The sequence below is a fragment of the Atractosteus spatula genome, chromosome 6 (genome assembly GCF_055471065.1).
Source record: "Atractosteus spatula isolate fAtrSpa1 chromosome 6, fAtrSpa1.hap1, whole genome shotgun sequence".
Lineage (NCBI taxonomy): Eukaryota > Metazoa > Chordata > Actinopteri > Semionotiformes > Lepisosteidae > Atractosteus > Atractosteus spatula.
In genome coordinates, this window is record NC_142711.1 from 5,851,030 (window position 1) to 5,870,085 (window position 19,056).

A 19,056-nucleotide genomic window follows, 5' to 3' on the forward strand; every position below is an offset into this window, starting at 1 on the left:
CTCTCCTCTTTTGTTACCTGGAGATCTAAAGTAGTTGTGTTTTGACAGTGACATGTAAAAAGAAAGACATGAGGGTCAGTATAGGATCACAGTTGCCATGTTGGCTATGTTTAGCAGCAAAATACAGACATACAGGTGGAGGAAACATTATTTTTATTACAAGTTTTCATTTAATCATTGAACAGATCAATTCATATTGCTAGAATCTTTAAAAGATGTAATTTTTTTTTGTAATTAAATTTACACTTTTAAAATGATGGTTATGGTCCTTGGTAAAACAAATCCACAGATTCATTCACTGCTCGCCTACATTAAATCGATCCATCCATATAGGATGTTGAGCATATGATTGGAATTTCTCTGGTGAATTTCACATGTTGAGTTCTGCTGAAAGCACTTTAAAATCCTTCTCGGATTAATACCAGCAATTTAAAATGATCTTCGGGGACAACTGTTTAGAGCTACACCAGATCTAATTAAAAAGTGATTCACAAGCTGCCATGAGATCTTAAATGAGGACAACAAGCACAATAAAGCAAAGCCTTGACAGCACATTGCACTTGCCTGAAGACTGAGGATGCTTCAAATATGTCTTGCAGGAAGAGAACTAAAATGTCATTCTAGGGGACGTGTTTGAAGTAGAAGCACGGCATGGCTTTATAACCTTACTGCTACAGGGATCTATGGCAGGCCAGTGGCTTAGTGACTTATTGAACCGCTTCTTTAGTGGAAACATTTGTTGAACTGTTGTGGGTGAATGCATGTGAGTATTTGATTAAGTGCATAGACTGACAGAGGTCACGGTATAATTGATTACAAAGTTAACAAGGTTCATAATTATCCACAGTGATGTTCCAGCACATAAAGCCACCTTGTTAAGTGGACTTAATCAATAGGATAATTAACTTTAGCATCGATCTCCGTGGCCTGCCTTTATTAGTCCGGGTTGCTGAAGTACTTAAACAACTGAAGGTTGTTTTAATCAGATCCTTGATGTTATCCACCATCTAAAACTAGACAAGTACATGATTTAAATCCCCAGACTGGGCACCAGTCCATTTATTTAGCCCGCGGACTACAGGTAATATTCATCATAAATATAACTTAAAAAATCTTCATTTCTCTGTAACTGGGCAGTATTATTTTAAAAATGATACAAAAAGGAAGAATGTAATATTGTATTCACCAGAACTATATCATAACTACAGTGGGATGAGAACTGGACTCTCAGCAGGACAGACTAATGAGGAGGAGTGCAGCTCTGCTCCTCCTGGTACAGGACACGGTCATTTAGTATAGCACGCAACCTATCAGCATCATGTCTTTGTGAGCTGGGAGGAAACAGAAGCACCTGGAGAGTCCATTGCGGACTGAAGGAGCACATTCAAACCCCACACAGAAAAATCCATCTTCAAACCCTGAACATATTACCCTGAATTCCTGCAGGTTCTAGTTCAGCTTTAGAGGAGGACCTCATCAAAAGGTTCTGCAAATTTAATAAATCATACCATATGCTTTGGAGATGGCAACCTTTACTGTTGCTTGTTCGAAAAATCCTAGCAACATGGTGAAAACATACAAACTCCACACAGACAGCACCCCACGCAAAATTGAATCCAGGGTCCTGGCACTGTGTGCCAAACTCCATCCAATCCATAAGAATAAATAAGTTGTTAACTAAGAAAGTACTGGCATCTTTTTTGCTTGCATGTTTTGAACAAAAGCACCAGATCACGTTTTAATGCTGTAATGATCTTCATTTCTATTATTTTATAATCAGCAAGGGACATTTCTGAAATTTAGAGTCGCATAATCCACATTCTCATTTCACTGGACACATGCTTGTAGAAGAGAGTATCTTTGATTAAACTGAAGGTGACAGATGGTTTCCAGTAAACAGAGCACAAGCCCTCTAAAGCTGCTCAGAAAAAAAAAGAGCTCGAATTACTGGTTAATAAACTAAACTGAAGTGCTGTGCCTGCAGAGAATATAAACCTTTATTGCATAGCCACACAATGTTACTGTCGAATGCATGTACCTGTATGTGGTCACTTTTTAAAACTGATTTTTACTCACTCAGCACTCGGCTACTGTAAAGACTTATTGTATGAATATAGTCTTAATTAAATGAACACTTAATTTCAGATCTGTGGATACAAGACTCCTTATTCTGCCTAAGACCAGGGTCCACACAATGGGCAACAAAACCTTCTCCCGCGCAAATCTATGGTTTTGGAACTCATTACCCAAGTTCAGAGATTCTAGAGACTCTGTGACAGAGGGCGTCTTTAAAACTCTTATACATCTCTTTTTACTATACTTTTTGCCATATAATTTGGTTTTACTCTTGACTTCCTTTGGTTATTGTATAATGCAGTCTTTTTAAAACGTTGTTCTGTGTTTTTTGCATGTAGTTTTGAGTACAGTAGTGTTTTGAGATGTTTTGAAAAATGGATATTGTATTGTTATTGTGTATTGCTGTGTCAGTGTAGCATGTTTGTTTATTTCCTTACATCTTTGGAAATTGCTTGCCACCCACAAATTTGCCTCAGACAAAATCTACATCACTCCTATCGGTATCCACTTTTTTTTTAGAGTTGCTTTTTATAAAGGACACAAATGGAGACCAAGAGGAAGTAGGTTAAAGACTGAGAACGGGAGGCCCTTTATCACACAAAGGGTCGTTTGGAGTGCAGCATTATTAATACCCCGGTCTCCTTCAGAAAATGGATGAGACGCTGAGATCTTTTATCTGCAACCAAATAAACTACATTGGCTGAATGGCCTCTTCTTGCTTTGCTAATGTTTGGAGAACTGTGTTTATTTTAGGTTGCAGTTCCTCTGATACAGAGAAAGGAAAGCAGAAAAAATGAGGGACAGATCCTATGAAAGCTACCTGTTCTGCCACAGGTGGCCGTACCGTGCCTGCAGAGCAGTCTGTCCTTGTCTTGAGTCAACCAGGGACAACGTGAAATTCTCACTTCCTGGCTCGGCTAAACATGAATTCCAAAGCACTTTCAAATTAAAATATAATCGTCATGCCCAAATGCTTTGACAGCTTTAGTTTCAAATGCAGGAACTTTTCATAAGGAATTTACTATAACCGTGTAATAATGATGTTGTTATCCTATCCTTGAGCTCTTCTTCACTGCACCAAAGCAAAGAGCTCAGTGGCTAATTTGAGCATGGATTATCCTGGACCTTCCCTGAAATCATTTCTAATTCGACTTTCATTTCACAGGCATTAGTAGTGGAAAGTAACGTTTGAAGTTCCTCTGAAGTAAAAGGTGTATAATTTCAAGTTTAAAAAACTAGCAAGTTTTCATAATATTTGAGCAGAAAAAAGCAGAACCTACATTAAATAATGCCAATAAGATATTTAGAGCAGAAAGATGCCTTTTATTTATGGTTTTAAAAGTTCAGACTCCCTTACTCATTTTAACAGGCCCTGCCCACCATGGGTTTAAAGACTAAAGGGTTTGAGAGTGAAACCATAATGAATGTCTTGCTGACAAAACTAGGTAAACGCAAAAAACAAACAAAGTGTACAAAAGGTCACCGGGCAGCAACACAAACAGTCCAGTCTTGGTCTTTAGCTCTGTCTCCCAATCGTATTTATGTGGAAACTTGAGAAGTTGTAACAATGCCTAATCAAATAACGGTATCCTGATGAAGACTAGTGGATATCCTGTTAACTGCTCGGCTTAAAACGTGCAACCGTGTGCTGGAAAAATGTGGAAGCAATCACTGGATTTCCTACGACATGAGGCTGATGGCCGCGCAGGACTTTTGGGAAGAGTGAGGAAAAGGTTGACCATGTGGCCGAGGGTATAAGTTCATGGTGCAGAATTCACAGGGGCTTCCCACATGTCTGGTGGTTTCCTAAACGGAAATGTGTTTCTTTGGCAGGAAGCTAGAAACCAATACTACAGGGAATATACTACAGCTAATGGGTGGATCTGAGGTGGACCTTCAGTACTTATGTCAACAGCTCAGATTTTTTTAATGTTTAGACAAAGTGTTTTATATGGCCATTCCATGACTTTCTGTGTTCCATATGGGAATTGGCAATATGTTTATCAAGGACATGTTCGAGTTTTCGTTCATTTTTAACTCTCACTGCTTAAGTGTGTTTGTGTTTTGGCATCAGGGTGGTGGCAGCAGACAAAGAGTGGATTTAGCCTTTCATTGACAAAACACAGCCTGGATCCTGAAGCACCAAAGGAATTTTTTTTTTTCTTCCTGCCCAATGTTTCTTCGGTGTGATAAGTAACAGACAAGAAGAATGTGAAACAATGAAGGACAACCAGGCCATAGTAGTGTCCCTGTGTAAAGAGTTTTAAGTTCTAAGCTTGAAAGCTAACAGCTACGTTAGTGGGAGATGTGTTTACTCTCCTGTGAAGTACTGTGGTGTTAGAAGACTGTTCTTATTCTCCCTACTTTATACCAGGAGCACAGTAGCCAGTCTAGCTGTAAAAACGAGTTGAACCAATTCTGCTTTTTAACAAACATGTTAAAATCAAATATTTCTGGTGCATGGTTAAAAAGACAACAGCAACAAATAAAGTGCACTGCAAATGTTTTCACGATCTCCCGTTTTGTTTATTACAAATGATATAGACACATTTTTATAAATTAATATTGTTAATCAAAACTTGAAGGCTGCAATGAATACTTCTATTAAAGAAGTTAAATGTCAGCTGCAAAGATAAATCAAAAACTACTTTACATACTGCATACCCCCTAAATCACTGTGTGGTGAATGTGCCTTTGGCAGCAATAACAGCTACAAGTCTTTTTGGCTCTCTACCAACTTTGGTATCATTGGGATGGTGCAATTGTCACCCATTCTTCTTTGCAAGTCAGTTTAAGCTCTGTCAGAGTGGTAGGTACTGTAGATAGCTGATGGATAGCAATTTGCTAGTCTTGCTACCGATTTTCTGTTGGATGGAAGTCAGGACTTTGACTGGGCCACTGAAAGACAGTTTCTTCTTGTTAAGCCACTCCAGTGTAGCTTTGGCCATGTGCTTTGGGCCATCGTCCTGATGAAAATTAAACTTTGTCATAGGTTTACATCTGAAGCAAGTTTTTGTCTAGGGTAATGTTCCATCACTCTTCCTGTATCGGTACACCCAGCTGGTGAAGGCTGGCAAGCTGCAGTTGTATCCTGTTAGCGACACTGGGGAGTCAGTCTAACAGATTTCCATTGGACTGAGTCAGGAGAAAAATCCTACCTAGTTATGGTCTTGACCATAACAATCACATGCTTTTTAAAGTCATGGGAACTGTAGGACTGTGTAGTTTTGCCTTGTCCTGTTGGAAAACCAATACTTCTAGACGGGTTAGAAGAAATAGAACAGTCCCAGGACTTTGTCAATGAAAAACATATCAATAAGGTTGCAACTTGTACAAAGACATTCTTACATTAAAGGAGATTCCTCTGCATCTCAACACACTACTACCAACCCGCTGGTTGTGTTGAACAACACAATAGTCAGCTCAATTCTCACCATGTCATCTCCACACACATCTTCATCTGTCTGGGCCATCAAGGGCAAACCGGTATCAGTGAATAAGGCCACCAGTCTCTCAGTCACCCCATTTGAAGACAGCGATTTGGTCTCCTAGAGGTCAATATGTTAACCCTGAATGACCACTGCAGTCTGACAAAAAAACTCTGCTGATGGATACGACAGTGCTTGTCTGGATTGGTGACCTCTGACCTTTCGGGACATGGCCTGCCCATCCCCAGGCCAGTTTCCTGCCTTCTCTCTCCCACTCTGCTGACTGATACAGCAGGGAGTTTTCCTGGAGCCCTGTTACATAAAGGAAGAAGAAACTGGGACTCTAAGACAACAAAGGTCATTAAATGTAAGCCATTTTTTTCTTACAATTTTAGAGCACATATGATTTGTTTTTATTAATTCTATAAAAGCCTTTAACATTGTGTTAACTTTCTGGATTTAACACTGGGGGTACTGCACAAAGCAGCTTTATTAATTAAGCTCCTGCTCAGTGTTTCCTATATGACAGACTTTCAACTTTTACCAGGACTGCTGATCTTATTCTGATGAGCTGTTTCGGGTTTTTCTCCTGAATCACTTTACCACTCCGTGTCCTTTGAGGGTGTGGAGACGGAGACGTACTAATCCGGAAAATCTTAATTTTGTACCTGCCTCCGGTTTTCCATAATATTTCTTATTGTTGAATCCTGTTGCTCCTGTTGAACAGCTATTTTTTACTGCAAAGGTCATGTAGCTTGTATGGTGCAGACAGTTTGGATTACACTGGTCACTGCTCTCTTACCTACAGTATACATACGTTACCCAAGGAAGTCATCATTCAGACATCATGTAGGCACATCAGTCTTCAGCCCTCTGTTTTGATTTCTGGCCTTTGGATTGTGTGTTTTTCACACAGTTTGCTTTTCCATGGTGTTTTACTGGTCGTCTATACTGCAGTAGTTCTGTCTCTGTTGGGTAACTTGTCCTGCAGACAACAAAATATAGTTACTGAATATTTCATGAAATAAGTCAGATTTTAATTCCATTATATCACCTCCATGTAGTTCATTTAACACTGAAGCTGTGTAACAACAGCAGCTTGCAGGGCAATTTTGTTTTCTGTGCTTGAGCTCTGTGCTCGTTTCCACGTCAGCGAAAGGTTTTGCTTTGTCCATCTTTATAATGAGCCAGGAAGTGAACTTTTTACTGAAAGCAAACAGGAGGTTTGACACCGCATTGTTTATCTGACCCCTGACCCCCTCAATTGCTCAAGCAGTTCAGCCACTGGGTTTCAAATAACAACTTGGGGTAATGGGTGGCATTTGGGCTTGTCAGCACCCCTGCAAGCGCCTTACGAATTTTTGGGTGGTAATGGCCTGCATAAATTTAAATAGTCGAGGCTTTCTTCACCTTAACATGTGTAGCCAGCCTCTTAAACTTGATCAACTAATAGTCTTTGAACTGTACACCAGATCCATCCATTTTCTCACTGCTGTATCCAGTTCAGGGTCACAGGGGAGATGCAGGATGCAGTCCATCCCAGCAAGCAACGGGCACACGGCAGGACACGCCGTGGACAGGACGTCAGTCCTTCACAGGGCATACCAATACTCCAGATGCGATAGTTCCTTCAGATGCTTGGTTAAAATATCTCTTTTTAATACTGAAGAGTACCTAAAAGAATGCGATTTGTTTTGTGCATATTGATTTTGTACTAAAAGTTCAAGAGTTGCCAAGGGACTCCTGTGTCTGACAGTTTTCAGTTTCTAGTTTAATCATTAATGCTAAATCTTGCCTATAATTCAGTCTTTTGTTTGTCTGTTTTTCCACTCAGTTGTTGTTTTCAAAAACAACCAGCGTCAAGGGTATTCTTCCAACATCAGCGTACTAATGTTATACTGTCTCACTTTTTAATTTAAGCAATTGCTTCTTTCTTTGTGTCTGAACAGCTCTGAATAGGTGATCAATTTATACTGAACAGACTCCGCTGGGAACAATACTGTATCAAACACTGCTACAGTAAGAACTGATCAGTAAGAACTGCTTCTGTCACCATTTCAGTCAACCTTGTTTGACATCATACTCACTAATACCTTTGCCAAGACTACTTGACTACAGTATGTTGTGTAAGGATCTCAGCAATCATTGTTTCATAGCTTGAGTTAGAAGCAGCCTGAAAGAGAATGGGATTTCTCTTTCAAGCTGTTCTGGGAGAGAGAGTTAGAGGGAGTTTTTAATGGCTTATGTACATTTATTTCCAATTTGCCCGAAAGCCAATTGGATCTTCAGAAGCTTGGGCCATCTGCCAAGCTAGAATCTATTTTTAATTAGACCTGAAATTGACAGTTTGAGGCAAAACCAGGGGACACCGCGATTTTACCTCTAACCCTGATCATTACTGCCCGTCTTTTGACAACATAATTGTCAAAATCTTTAAGAAAATATTTAAGTATCTTCCACTTATGGGATAAGAGAAATTCTGCTCCAATTTCTTAAAGTCAGATCATATAGAGAGGCCCACTCATTCCAATTCTTAAAACCTCTTCTATTGGCAATCCCCCCTCACACATAGAACTGCAGAGGCCAGCGAGTGCTACTTGCACACTCACACATGTGGCAGTTTGTTACTGTTCCTGCACTACCTAGGCACATACCCCTCCCTTGGGGTATGAACTATTACTTAATTATACGTTAATTAAAATGGCTCAAGCATCTGAGTGGAAATCGTTACTTTCTAAATAGAACAGTCTTAGAAAGAAAAAAAATTCAATATCACCCTTTCAGGACAATTTTGAACCTTAAAACTACAGGTCATTGTCCTAGAACCTTTGAGAATGGTAACACTTTTGCTGGGCACTTGGAGGCTGATGAATATGTGTTTCTGAGATGTCTTTAGCCCACAAACCAACAAAAGGATCCCCGGTGAGCAGTCCTGAATAGGAACATCGCTCTCAAGAATCGCATAAGAATGGACATGCTGCTTAGTCACTTATCTAATCCTCCCACGCCAAAGCAATGACAGGCAATCTGTTTGAATTTCTCAAAGCCTTGCTGAAGTCATCCCCTCAGGTCTTCATCAAAACACCAATTACTGACGGGGGAAAAGAACAGTTTTGTGAGGTGAAGTAGAACACGACAAAAGATCGGGTCTGTGCACATCAGCTTTCTTCCAGTTTGTACGTCAGACTCTTGTATGGTTCTTTCTTTTTATATATTTTGTAACCACAAATATTTGTGACTGTGCTTAATTCACTTTGAAACTTGGATATGTTCCCCAGAAATTAGCTACTTTGAACGACATTGTAATGAAGACAGAACAAGCATGAGCTCTGTAGTACTGATATTTATGAATCCCAATATATGCAATGTTTTAGGAACCGTAACTTGTTGGTCATTTAACAATTTTGTCATTTTTTTAAAGCTTAGAACACTTTTTTGAGGCATTCCTTTGAGTACAAAATGCAAAGAAAACTCTATACAGCACGTTCAGAAATATATCAGTGAAGAGTTAATTGTTTGATATTTTTATATGCCTAAAACAATTTGTGAGACATATTTGGGGAAAGGCTGAGGCAGAAAGAATTATTTTCTTAGAAGGCTGAGAAAGAAATGAGAAACAGCTTACCATTCAGCTCTTTTTAAATTACAGTTTTCTGGCAAAGTGTACTTAGCTGTGAAAATACCCTCTTATATCCTGTTGTAACCTTTAATAAACTCAACATCTAAATACACGTACTGTATGGAAGATGTTTCAAAGCCCAGGTCAGAGTTTCCTTTGAAAAAAAGAATAATGTTTTTTCACAGACCTTTTAGGCTAATAACCCATCTGATCTTCAACCACACGAGCAATTGGAATTTTATGTAGAAATGTCAATTTAAGTGTTTTGTGTAGTATAAAAACACTAAAATTGTCTTCAATAAACTGATGAATAACATGTAGATACACTGTCAGGCATTTGCCTATCATAAAATCTGTTTCTGCAAATTATATGCAGCAGCTGGGATAAACATCTCATAATAATAGCTGGCATAGCTACATTTCTATAAAATCTCTCTTTATATATAAATATATCTCTTGCAAGTTTTTGAAAGTGAAGGTGGTTCTCATGCTGTAGTCATCAGGGCAAGATGGTTCAATCCAAGATAGCAAAACCAAGTACACACACAGCTGCAAGACATTACTCACAGACTAAACTCTTCCCATTAAAGTTGAAAGATTAAAATAAATGTATGTCTATATAAAGAATGTCTATCAGTTCAGGTCTTTGAAGAGTTTTATGCTCCTCTGCAAACTGTGGCAGATTGTCTCAAAATCCAAATAATCTTCAGTTAAATGTCTAAAAGTATATTTAATTGAAAAATAAGTTAGCACAAAGTGATGTGATTACTGCCTTTGTATACTAGGAAGAATTGTATATGTAAAATTGTAATAAATTAATGTGATAAAAATCACTTTAACAGAGAGCAGTAAGTTTTATGTTCAGCATTTAATGTTTTCTGCTTTGTTTCTCTGTGGCTTTTTTATTGAACATGGGTACATTTAGTTTGCCTGTGGGTTACAGTGTTTCGGCTATAATCTCTGGAAAGGTTGGATTCTGTTTTTAATTAAGCCAGAACTGAATGAATTGAAATGTGTTTGCCGTCTGACCAGCAGGTGAACTCGGCTTCATAGAAAGCAGGTTTAAAGTAGGTTAGAAATCATAATAAACTTAATACCAGCAGACACTGGGTAGTTAAAGCTGTGATTCCATACTGTATGTACAGTGCATCATTCCAGTTGTTTCTGAAAGAAATACTCTCAGGAAGGGAATTTTAAGGTATTTTCTAAGGCCAAATCTAAACACATTTGTCTGCTGTTCACACTAGTATTGCTTTAATTCTTTTTTATTAACCTGGAGACCTGTGTTCAAGGATGTTTTCGATTTTCCTCCAAACCTCAAAAGAACGCTCTGCCTGCCTTAACACCTCGGCTCATTCACCCAGTGTAGAGTACAGTATTATTTTAACAGTGCTGATGAGTGAGGAGCAGCATCTGTGTGGAAGCAGGAAGTGGAACAATAGAGGTTAATTTCATGCTGAAAAGCAGAGAGAAAAAGCACAACCTTTCAGCCATTGAGCCTTCTTTATGCGTGAGTGCAGCAGGTGAAACTGTTTTTCTTTCTGCTTTTCAATGTGGAATTAACCTCTGTTTGTCCTTTATTTTTAATATTCTCTTCAGTTATAACATATATTTCCTACTTAAATAATTAGGTATAAAGCATTTTTCCTGTGAATCTAGCAATCTATTTTGGAGCAATATTTTCCCCTCCTATTGTTTTGGACACCTGGGATTTCGGGCAGAGTTCCAGTGAAACTATGTTCTGAAAGTATTTTTATTAAAAACATTCTGGCCTAAGCCCGGAAAGCAGAAGGTTGTTAATTATGAATGCAATCAAATACTTGGATTTCCTCCATGATCACAAGTATTGCAGAACGTGATTTTTTAAATGTTTTCACTAATCACATAAAGAAATTTAATCTGTTGCATTTACTACATCCTTCTAAATGGAGTATTTTGAGACTTTTTAATTTCACAGTTGTATCCCATTTGTTCAGTTTTTGCACGGTTGTAGAATTAATTATGTGTTTCATCCTTTGTTCATTTATTTGTTTTTATTTAAATGTGTTTATTCGTTGCATTCTGATCTTGTGGGTGATTAGTAGCAGCACATAATTTCATGCCCTGCAAGGCATGTAAGTAAAATCTGACTTGAGCTAAATATATATCACTTGGAAACCTATTCTAAATGTAAATGTTGACTAAATTCTTAAGAAGTTGATTGTAATTTTCTAAATAGAAAAGAATGATGGCGGATAATGTATTTTGCAATCCACAAATCACAAGGATATACAATAGTACTCTCTGGGTTAAGAATGCTTTTCTGTAAAGGGTTGGGGAATCACCAATGTTACAAATTAAAAACAATACCATAAAACATTTCTAACCCACATAAAGGCAACCACCATGCAAATCCCAAAGAATCCAGAGTAATAAGAAAGGCTGTGTTAGCTTGGAAAATCAGGTTTGGTGTCCAGCAGAAGGGACTTCAATCACACTGAAGGGAAACCTTTAAGTTATTTATTTACAACCCCACATCATTTCTTCCTTCATATATTTATGATAATTATTGTAAACATTCTGCTTTCCTACAGCGGCGGCGCATTTACGGTATATATGGGACACTTCCCAGTTCAGCAGCTCTTTGCCATGCGTTTTTGGAAGGACCTAATGTATAAGAAACGCAGATGTGAAATGCATGTTAGTCAAGGCTGAAGTCAAGCCACCCTGCAGTCTTGGGTGTATTGAACAGCAGCTGAAAAAGAAGTGATCAGGCTCGCCTGGTGTGTCCTGCACAGGCTGACACCTGTTGGGCCTCTTGGTGCAGCTCAGAGACCATTTTAGCCCGAGTCTAAAAGCACTGCTCACAGTTCCAGCGCTGTGGGCAATTCCTTCTCAATGGAAGACAGTCACGGCTGTGGTATGCAGCTTACTTTTCAAATCCCCAGAGGACTCTGTGTGGGGTTAGGCTCTTTTAAACCTTTTTTCGCAAAGGCAGATTGGAATTCGAACTCTGCAAATGCAGGGCTTTCCCTTCCTTTCTCTCGCTTGCTGTTCTGATCTTGTTTAGAAGAAAATGGATGAAGACTCAGCGGGCGAAGAAAGTGGCTGTTGTTCACACAGCTGGCATGCTGAAGGTAAGCGATTTAAAGATTAAAACTGGCCACAGAAGCAGTTGATTTTATTTCCTTACGCTTGTTTAACCCCATATCCACGTGAGAGGCTATAGAATGTGTGGCTGTTAAAAATAGGTCTGAAATTGTGCCTGCTATCCTGCAATGCTAATCCGGGGAAAGGTATTTTTTTAGTGCCCGCTGCCTGGTATGTGTATGTCACCCAGTGTGATGGAGGATGTAATATGACTCTGGCCAGCATTTACTTAAAGGCAAAAAGGGGGAATATAACTCGGTGTCTAATGAGCTCTTTTATTTCTTCATTCCCTTTACGCAGCTTTTTTAAGGATCAGTAACATGCATTATAGCACATAATAGGAAACCCTGAGACTATGGTTTAGCAAAGTACTTTTCGTCTGGGATGTTCTCAGATAAACTGGGTGCTGTGCTTTGGTGCAATACAAACTGTGTTGTGGTGTAATCTCACAGATAGCACAGGAACAATGGATATCTGAAGTCACTTTACATTTTGTTTTTGTAACCCTCCGTCTGTAAAGTTCATATTTGTGTCATATACTGTATCTAGCATAGATTTTTATATGTACTGTACTGTAATAATAAGGACTTTCTTAAAAAAGCAGATTATCTGTGTGATGGCATGGTCTATCACCAGGCTTGGCGACTGTGGGAAATTTTGAGCAGTTAAAGTGCTGGTTAGTACATATTGCAAAAGGTTTTATGGTATGTCTGAGAGCATGTAATGTGTCTGGAATGCTCATTCAATTAAGTGCACAATCACTTTTAAATTAATGCCTCTTTGAGTAGTTTTTCCCATACCATCGAAGCTTTGCAAGTAAACCTAATCTTGATTTGAATACCTGCAGCTAACTTTTTCCTGGGTGTGTTCCAGATAAGGATTCTGAAACAGTCTAAATCCTATCAGATTGAACAGAGGTTTTGTGATATGGTTATGCTGCTAGGTCCATCACAATACTGAAGGTGAATAAACTGCTAAATAGTTCTGGCTTGCCTTTACTTGCAATTCAATTTACTTTTGAACTACTTATGTTATAAGAGTTTAGTATCCAGTCATGCCCCTTTTGTATTTAAATAAACATGTGCCCCTTCTCAGAAACCTTAAAGGAAGTACTTTATTTCTCTGTAACTTTAGACAACTCTGTAACTTTCCATATGTTGGAAAAAATGAAGCAACTTTATTTAACCAGTCCTCTCATACAACTTGATTTTAATCACCGCAGTTCAATTTTATAGGCCTTAAATATGTTTTTCATGCAAATGTGGAGAAAGTAACTGTGACATTGTAATGCAGATGTTATTGTGGAATCGAAAAGCGAAAAGTGTCTGGCTAGGGGAAAAAACTGAGTTATAGAACTTTGGAATGCCCACTCCCATTCTCCTACACATATATATCTTGCATCTTGGACTTAATTTCACCCTTCTCCCTCGCATCCTCCTCGGACTCCCAAGCTACACCCTTGGAGCAGCTCCCTGGCTCATTCCTCACGGTACTGAGGGGGCTTTGGGCATTTGCCATTCCCTCAGCTAGGGCAGTCACACCAAGTATGCTCTCTACACATTTTGTCCATCTATCACATTCTTTACAATACAGTATAAATATTTTACAATATTCATTACAAAATTCTTTACAATACAGTACTAAAATACAGCACAGGTCAATTGGTAACAAATTCTCTTTTTAATAACACAATGGTGAGTGCTTGTTTACAGAGCACAGCCCTTAGTGGAGCCACTGTCAGTGAGAGATACAAGGCAGCATACAACAGCAGCATCTGATGTAGGAGTTGATCCTATGACTTTCTGATCCAGAGCCCTAGACCCTAAGCACTTCTTCATGCTGCCAGAGTGGTGCTTATAGTTAATTGAAATACGTAAGCATTTGCTGAAATTTATATATATGCAATGTCAGTATACATTAGTTTATACAGACTCCCGTCAGGACTGAGCAATATAAAAATATCAAACAGTTTCACAGAGAGTCGATATTACACAGATTTCCACAGAAATCAGAATAGATCATTTTAAACAATTTTGTTAAGAGTTACAAGGTAATCACAGTAGGAACATTGTATTTTACACTTTTGTGCTTAAAGAATAACAATTAAATTAAAAAATAAAAAAGGGTTTATAATTTTTTTAATTATAGTTTAATATTATAGTATATAGTATATGTTCAGGTGGGTAGCTGCGTCAGCATGCATAGGCTGCAAAGGAACAAGTAATAGGTTTATTCCAGCTGAAAAGAGAAGAAAGAAAACACAACATTTCAGCCGTGGAGCCTTCTTCAGGTGTGAGCAACCCTCACACCTGAAGAAGGCTCCACAGCCGAAACGTTGTAGATAGTATATGATTCAAGAAAGATTTGGACCAAAGCTCACACTGTTTTATGGACAGATGGGACCTTGATAAACCTTCATGAAGGGTTCAAATGAGGAGGTCAGAAAGGAACTTCTGATGCTTCAAAGAAACCACTTCTACATGAAGCATGGTGATGCTAATCTCCTGCATGGTGCCTCTGGAAAGAGCTCACTCATTTTTATTGAATATACCATTAAAGACAGTAGCAGCAGAATGTATTACGGGGTCTGCATAAGCTTTTGGTTTGATTATGTAGAAGAAAATGCTTCCATACTTATTGACTGGTGCTTTACCATAGCAGCATGACAATGACCCAAAACATACAGGGCAGCCATACAGGACAGCCCCTAAGGAGTTCATTAGGCGAAAAGAAAATTTTAAAATCTTAGACTGGCTACTGTTTGTCAGTCTTCAGATTTATATCTAATTGAGCATTTCATATGGGTCACAGACTTCATGCAGTTACTGCCTCAAAAGGGTATGCAACCACTTACTGACGTTTACACTCTAAAATTTACTTAAAGTCAATTAATTAAATTGAATGTGTCCCAATACTTACCGATACTTAATGTAAGTAGATTGCATACAGATGTTTTTCTATTCTCATACAAATGTATTGGGACTCCTGGGGTTGGTGGTCACTGTACGTGGGCCTTTTCTTGTTTTTTCCTCAAGAGTATGGGAGAATTTGCGTGCTGCTGTTACTTAAAGTGAAGGATCTAGCGTTTCACTTCTTCAAAGGAATTTTGAAAACTGCCTACAACCTATCCCAGCACCAGCCCTTGCAAGAAGCAGGCCAGGAATGTCCTAAAACAAAAAGAATGTACTCCCAGAGAAGGAACCTGCTAGCTTGCTCCATGCAAAACTACCTAACCACCCCCAGAGGAAAAACACTCAGTCTGCAGTTTCCTTCAATTCAATTCAATGTTCAGGTTCAAAAGGTTTTTACTTTTCATTCAAGCTGTCGCAACTCTTGTTTTATTGGGCTCTATAACTGACAATTTAATCTATTTGCTGAACCCTTGTATATACTCAGTGCAGGCCACTATTGACACCACCTGTAATTATCGTGTGGTTAACTAGGGAATGCAATTCCCACAGCTCCTGAAGAGCCCCTCAGACTCCACAGACCAAATATGGAGAGATACAGTATAGGCATTAAGGACTATCTCTGATTATCACCAGAATCTGGTTCGGCTGCTGTTTAACACTTTAGCCTTGTGGTATCGGTAATACAAAATTCAATTTTGTAACTTCTTAAACTGAGGACGCTGTTATATTACTTTGTTTCAGCCCAGGAACCAGTGTTCTACTAATCAGTGTAATTGCGACTCTGCAGTGCACAGAGTGATCTCATGCTCAGTCTGACCACAGAGAATTTTTGTGAAACTGGAAAGGACTTGTTCAGTCAAATAATATCTAAGTCAACAGTGCATCACAGCAGGTTTGTAATTTGAGGATTTTGGCTGTTTGCATGCAGAAGTTTAACTGAAGAGCCATTTCAATTATTGCTTTACTTCTTAAAGCATGTGAACCTATGTGCCTGTTGTGTGCACAAACACCACTTTCCCAGGCGCCGATTCACCAGGGATCATTTCTTTCCATGCCATCATAGAATTTGCCAATATCACGTGCCATCATGGAATTTGTTTTTCATACTCAAAAGCCAAAAAGGAGCATGAAAAAGATAGCAAACGTACATTTTCACAAGTATATTGTATTGTATATTGCAGTCATCTCACAGCATTTGTAAACTCTGGTGTTATAGCGATACTGTTGATAAACAGCCCATGTATACACACTCTGGCTACAGCTGCAGGATCTCCAGTCAGATGAATACACGCTCAGTGGCAGGCCGTGAGTGGGTGGTTTGAGTCACAGAACAAGTCTGCTATCACTTTTCCTGACCAGAACAAGTTGCAGACATCAGTCCTGTTGTAAAGTGGAAGAGCCAGTGGAATGTGCATTTCAGTCTGACAGATTATTTATTACCTTTGTCACAAGCTCAGCTGAAAGTGATTTGAGACGGAAGAATGAAACCAGACTGCATTTCAAGCACGTCGAAATCTTGAGACGTACATTCTGTCACGGCTGTCTTGCTGCTCCAAGAGGCCCAGCACATTGTTCAGTGGGGGGGGGGGGGTGTATATACAGTACATGCGTATACCAAGAGGCATTTAAAACGCAATTTGAATTCCACCATGTACTGTATGGGGTGTTACAAAACCCAGGTGACCGTGATCTGCTTTTTACATTTGTTGAATTGATTTCTCTGAAAGTGAAGTGAATGAAGTGATTTTAACTGGTAAAGGTCAAGTCTATATTACAGCCTAGAGAGTTTCTTTAGCATCAAATGGACAAGAGAGCATGTGACTCCTGCCCTCTCTGGAATACTAGTCCTCTGTTCCTCAGTACTGTACAGCTTATATCAGGGACGCCTCCTCCCACAAACTCCTGTTTGGAGTTATCTTGTGAACTCAGGAGGATAGTACATATATATTCTATACTTTCTATATTTTGAATTTAATTTTTCTTTCAGAAACCTTTTCATGGAATGGCTACATTATGCATTTCCCTCATGTATAACCTTTTGTTTTTCAATTATTCTGAATGATGATTTTGTGTTCATAAAACCTTCTGCTCTACAGCCCAATGTTCAGAACAAAATACAAAATGTATGTATTTTTCTTTAAGATATTCCCATCTGAGGGCATACATCTGTATAATGCATTAAGCTCTGAGATCTATTTCTGAAATTAACCGCTGTAAAACCCGCTAAAGCAGACTTTAAAGGACACAGAGCTTCACACCCCTAGTAGGTTATGGTAATCTGTGTTTTCCAAAGTTATTTTCCTCATGCTCTGTTATTCCAAGCATTTCACAGATTATGTACTTATTTATTTATCATTTCCTTAGTGTCTAAAAAAATCCTATTAATATAAGCTCTAAATCCTTTAAATGCATAACTGAGTCTTTCTCCCATTGTTTTGACAAAAAAAAAGTATTATCACATGACACAGTTTTACACTTTACTGGAAGTTGAGCCCAGCAGTTTCCAGAAAACATTCCCATCAAGAGGATGTTGCTATACTGTGCAGATATCGGTGTGGTTAAGAGGTTGTTTAAACTTTGTAGCGTGTTTCCGGAAGGAAAAAATAATTTCCACTGTACAGTACGTATCTTACAAGACATTGTAAATGACTGTAGTGGTTGATTCTGTTTTCTTTCAGGGCCTTGATATCCTAAGTAATTTAAACAAGAACCAAAGCAGACAGTATAAACAAAATTAGAGATGTCAGCTTTTGATAGATAAAAATTAAAGTGCAGCCTAAAGTCTTATTTGAAAGCTACCATGAGTACAGTATGACAGTTTCTCAGAGATAATGTTTTTATCTTTTTGCTTAGATTAATTTGCTGTCATGTTAAATTATCTTTTTGAGTGAATGGGTGACTAAAATATAGAATACTCCGACCTCTCTCAGAATCTATAATATGGTATGAAACATTGTTCTTCACAAATTACATCACCTTATCAAATATCAGGGCAGTGAATTTTTAAACTGCATCACAATCATGTTCAGTAATTATTTTAAAAGGTTAGGATGTTTTAGGATTGGTGACTGAGTCAAAAAGCAGGAAATGTTTTATTACAATAAAGTTTATTGTAAATTTAAATGTAATTTCTTTTCTTAGCAGGTGTTTTTGTTTACTTTTGCATGCATGCATAGATGTAAGGTTGCCTTTATTATTTTATTCATATTATTGTGTAATCAACTCATAGGTAAAATGTACAGACATACTGGGAAACTTGTACAATTACACAAGATAAGGACACTAAATGTAAATTTTGCAGGTCTGCACATTCTTTTGTTATACTTTTCCTCTGTGACATTAATAACTTTTCAACTCTAGATTCCCTTTGTGTGAATGTATTGCTTTCAGATTACATTGATCACAGATGACACTGATAGGGTGTGCGTGGTTTTGTCATCTCAGCATTTTCCAGGACTCACTTTTGAAATCTTTAATTGTAGAGGGTTTATGAGCCTTGTACATAAACTCATAATATAAGAAAAATAAAATAATAATAATAAAATAAATTATGAGTATACTGTATATTAATATATTATTAATAAATAATAAAAATGATCTTAGTGCAATGCTGCCTCAAAGAATATCACTAGCCCATTTGGTTTGTATGTTTTTTTTAACTTTAAGTGCTAAATTCAAGGAGGCTGTGCAGCTTGGTTTCGGATGAAACGTTGCAGATCATTTCTCTTCTTTACGTTTTATTTTCTTTCACGCACAGCTTGTGTGGTTGATTGTAACTTTCATTTCTATGTCACCATACGTGAAGTGCAGTTGAGACCTCTGAGAAGAGAGGTCTAGGGAGAGGGGTTTTGCATGTCTTAATGGAGAACATAATATACTGTAAAGCAAAGGA

At 38.2% G+C, this 19,056-nt stretch overlaps 1 protein-coding gene across 5 annotated transcripts in view; it reads left to right on the forward strand.

Annotated features, from left to right (window-relative positions):
* The window catches only part of LOC148831729 (sickle tail protein homolog), a 279,568-nt gene that overhangs the window by 156,061 nt on the left and 104,451 nt on the right, over positions 1-19,056 (forward strand). The window contains exon 1 of one of the 5 annotated variants that reach the window (XM_088918251.1): positions 11,914-12,239. The exons of the other annotated variants lie outside the window; for them this stretch is intronic. Coding sequence (XP_088774377.1) covers positions 12,179-12,239 — 61 coding nt within the window. The 5' untranslated portion in view covers positions 11,914-12,178. Of the gene's footprint in view, positions 1-11,913; positions 12,240-19,056 lie in introns of those variants that run through there. 5 annotated transcript variants of the gene reach the window in all.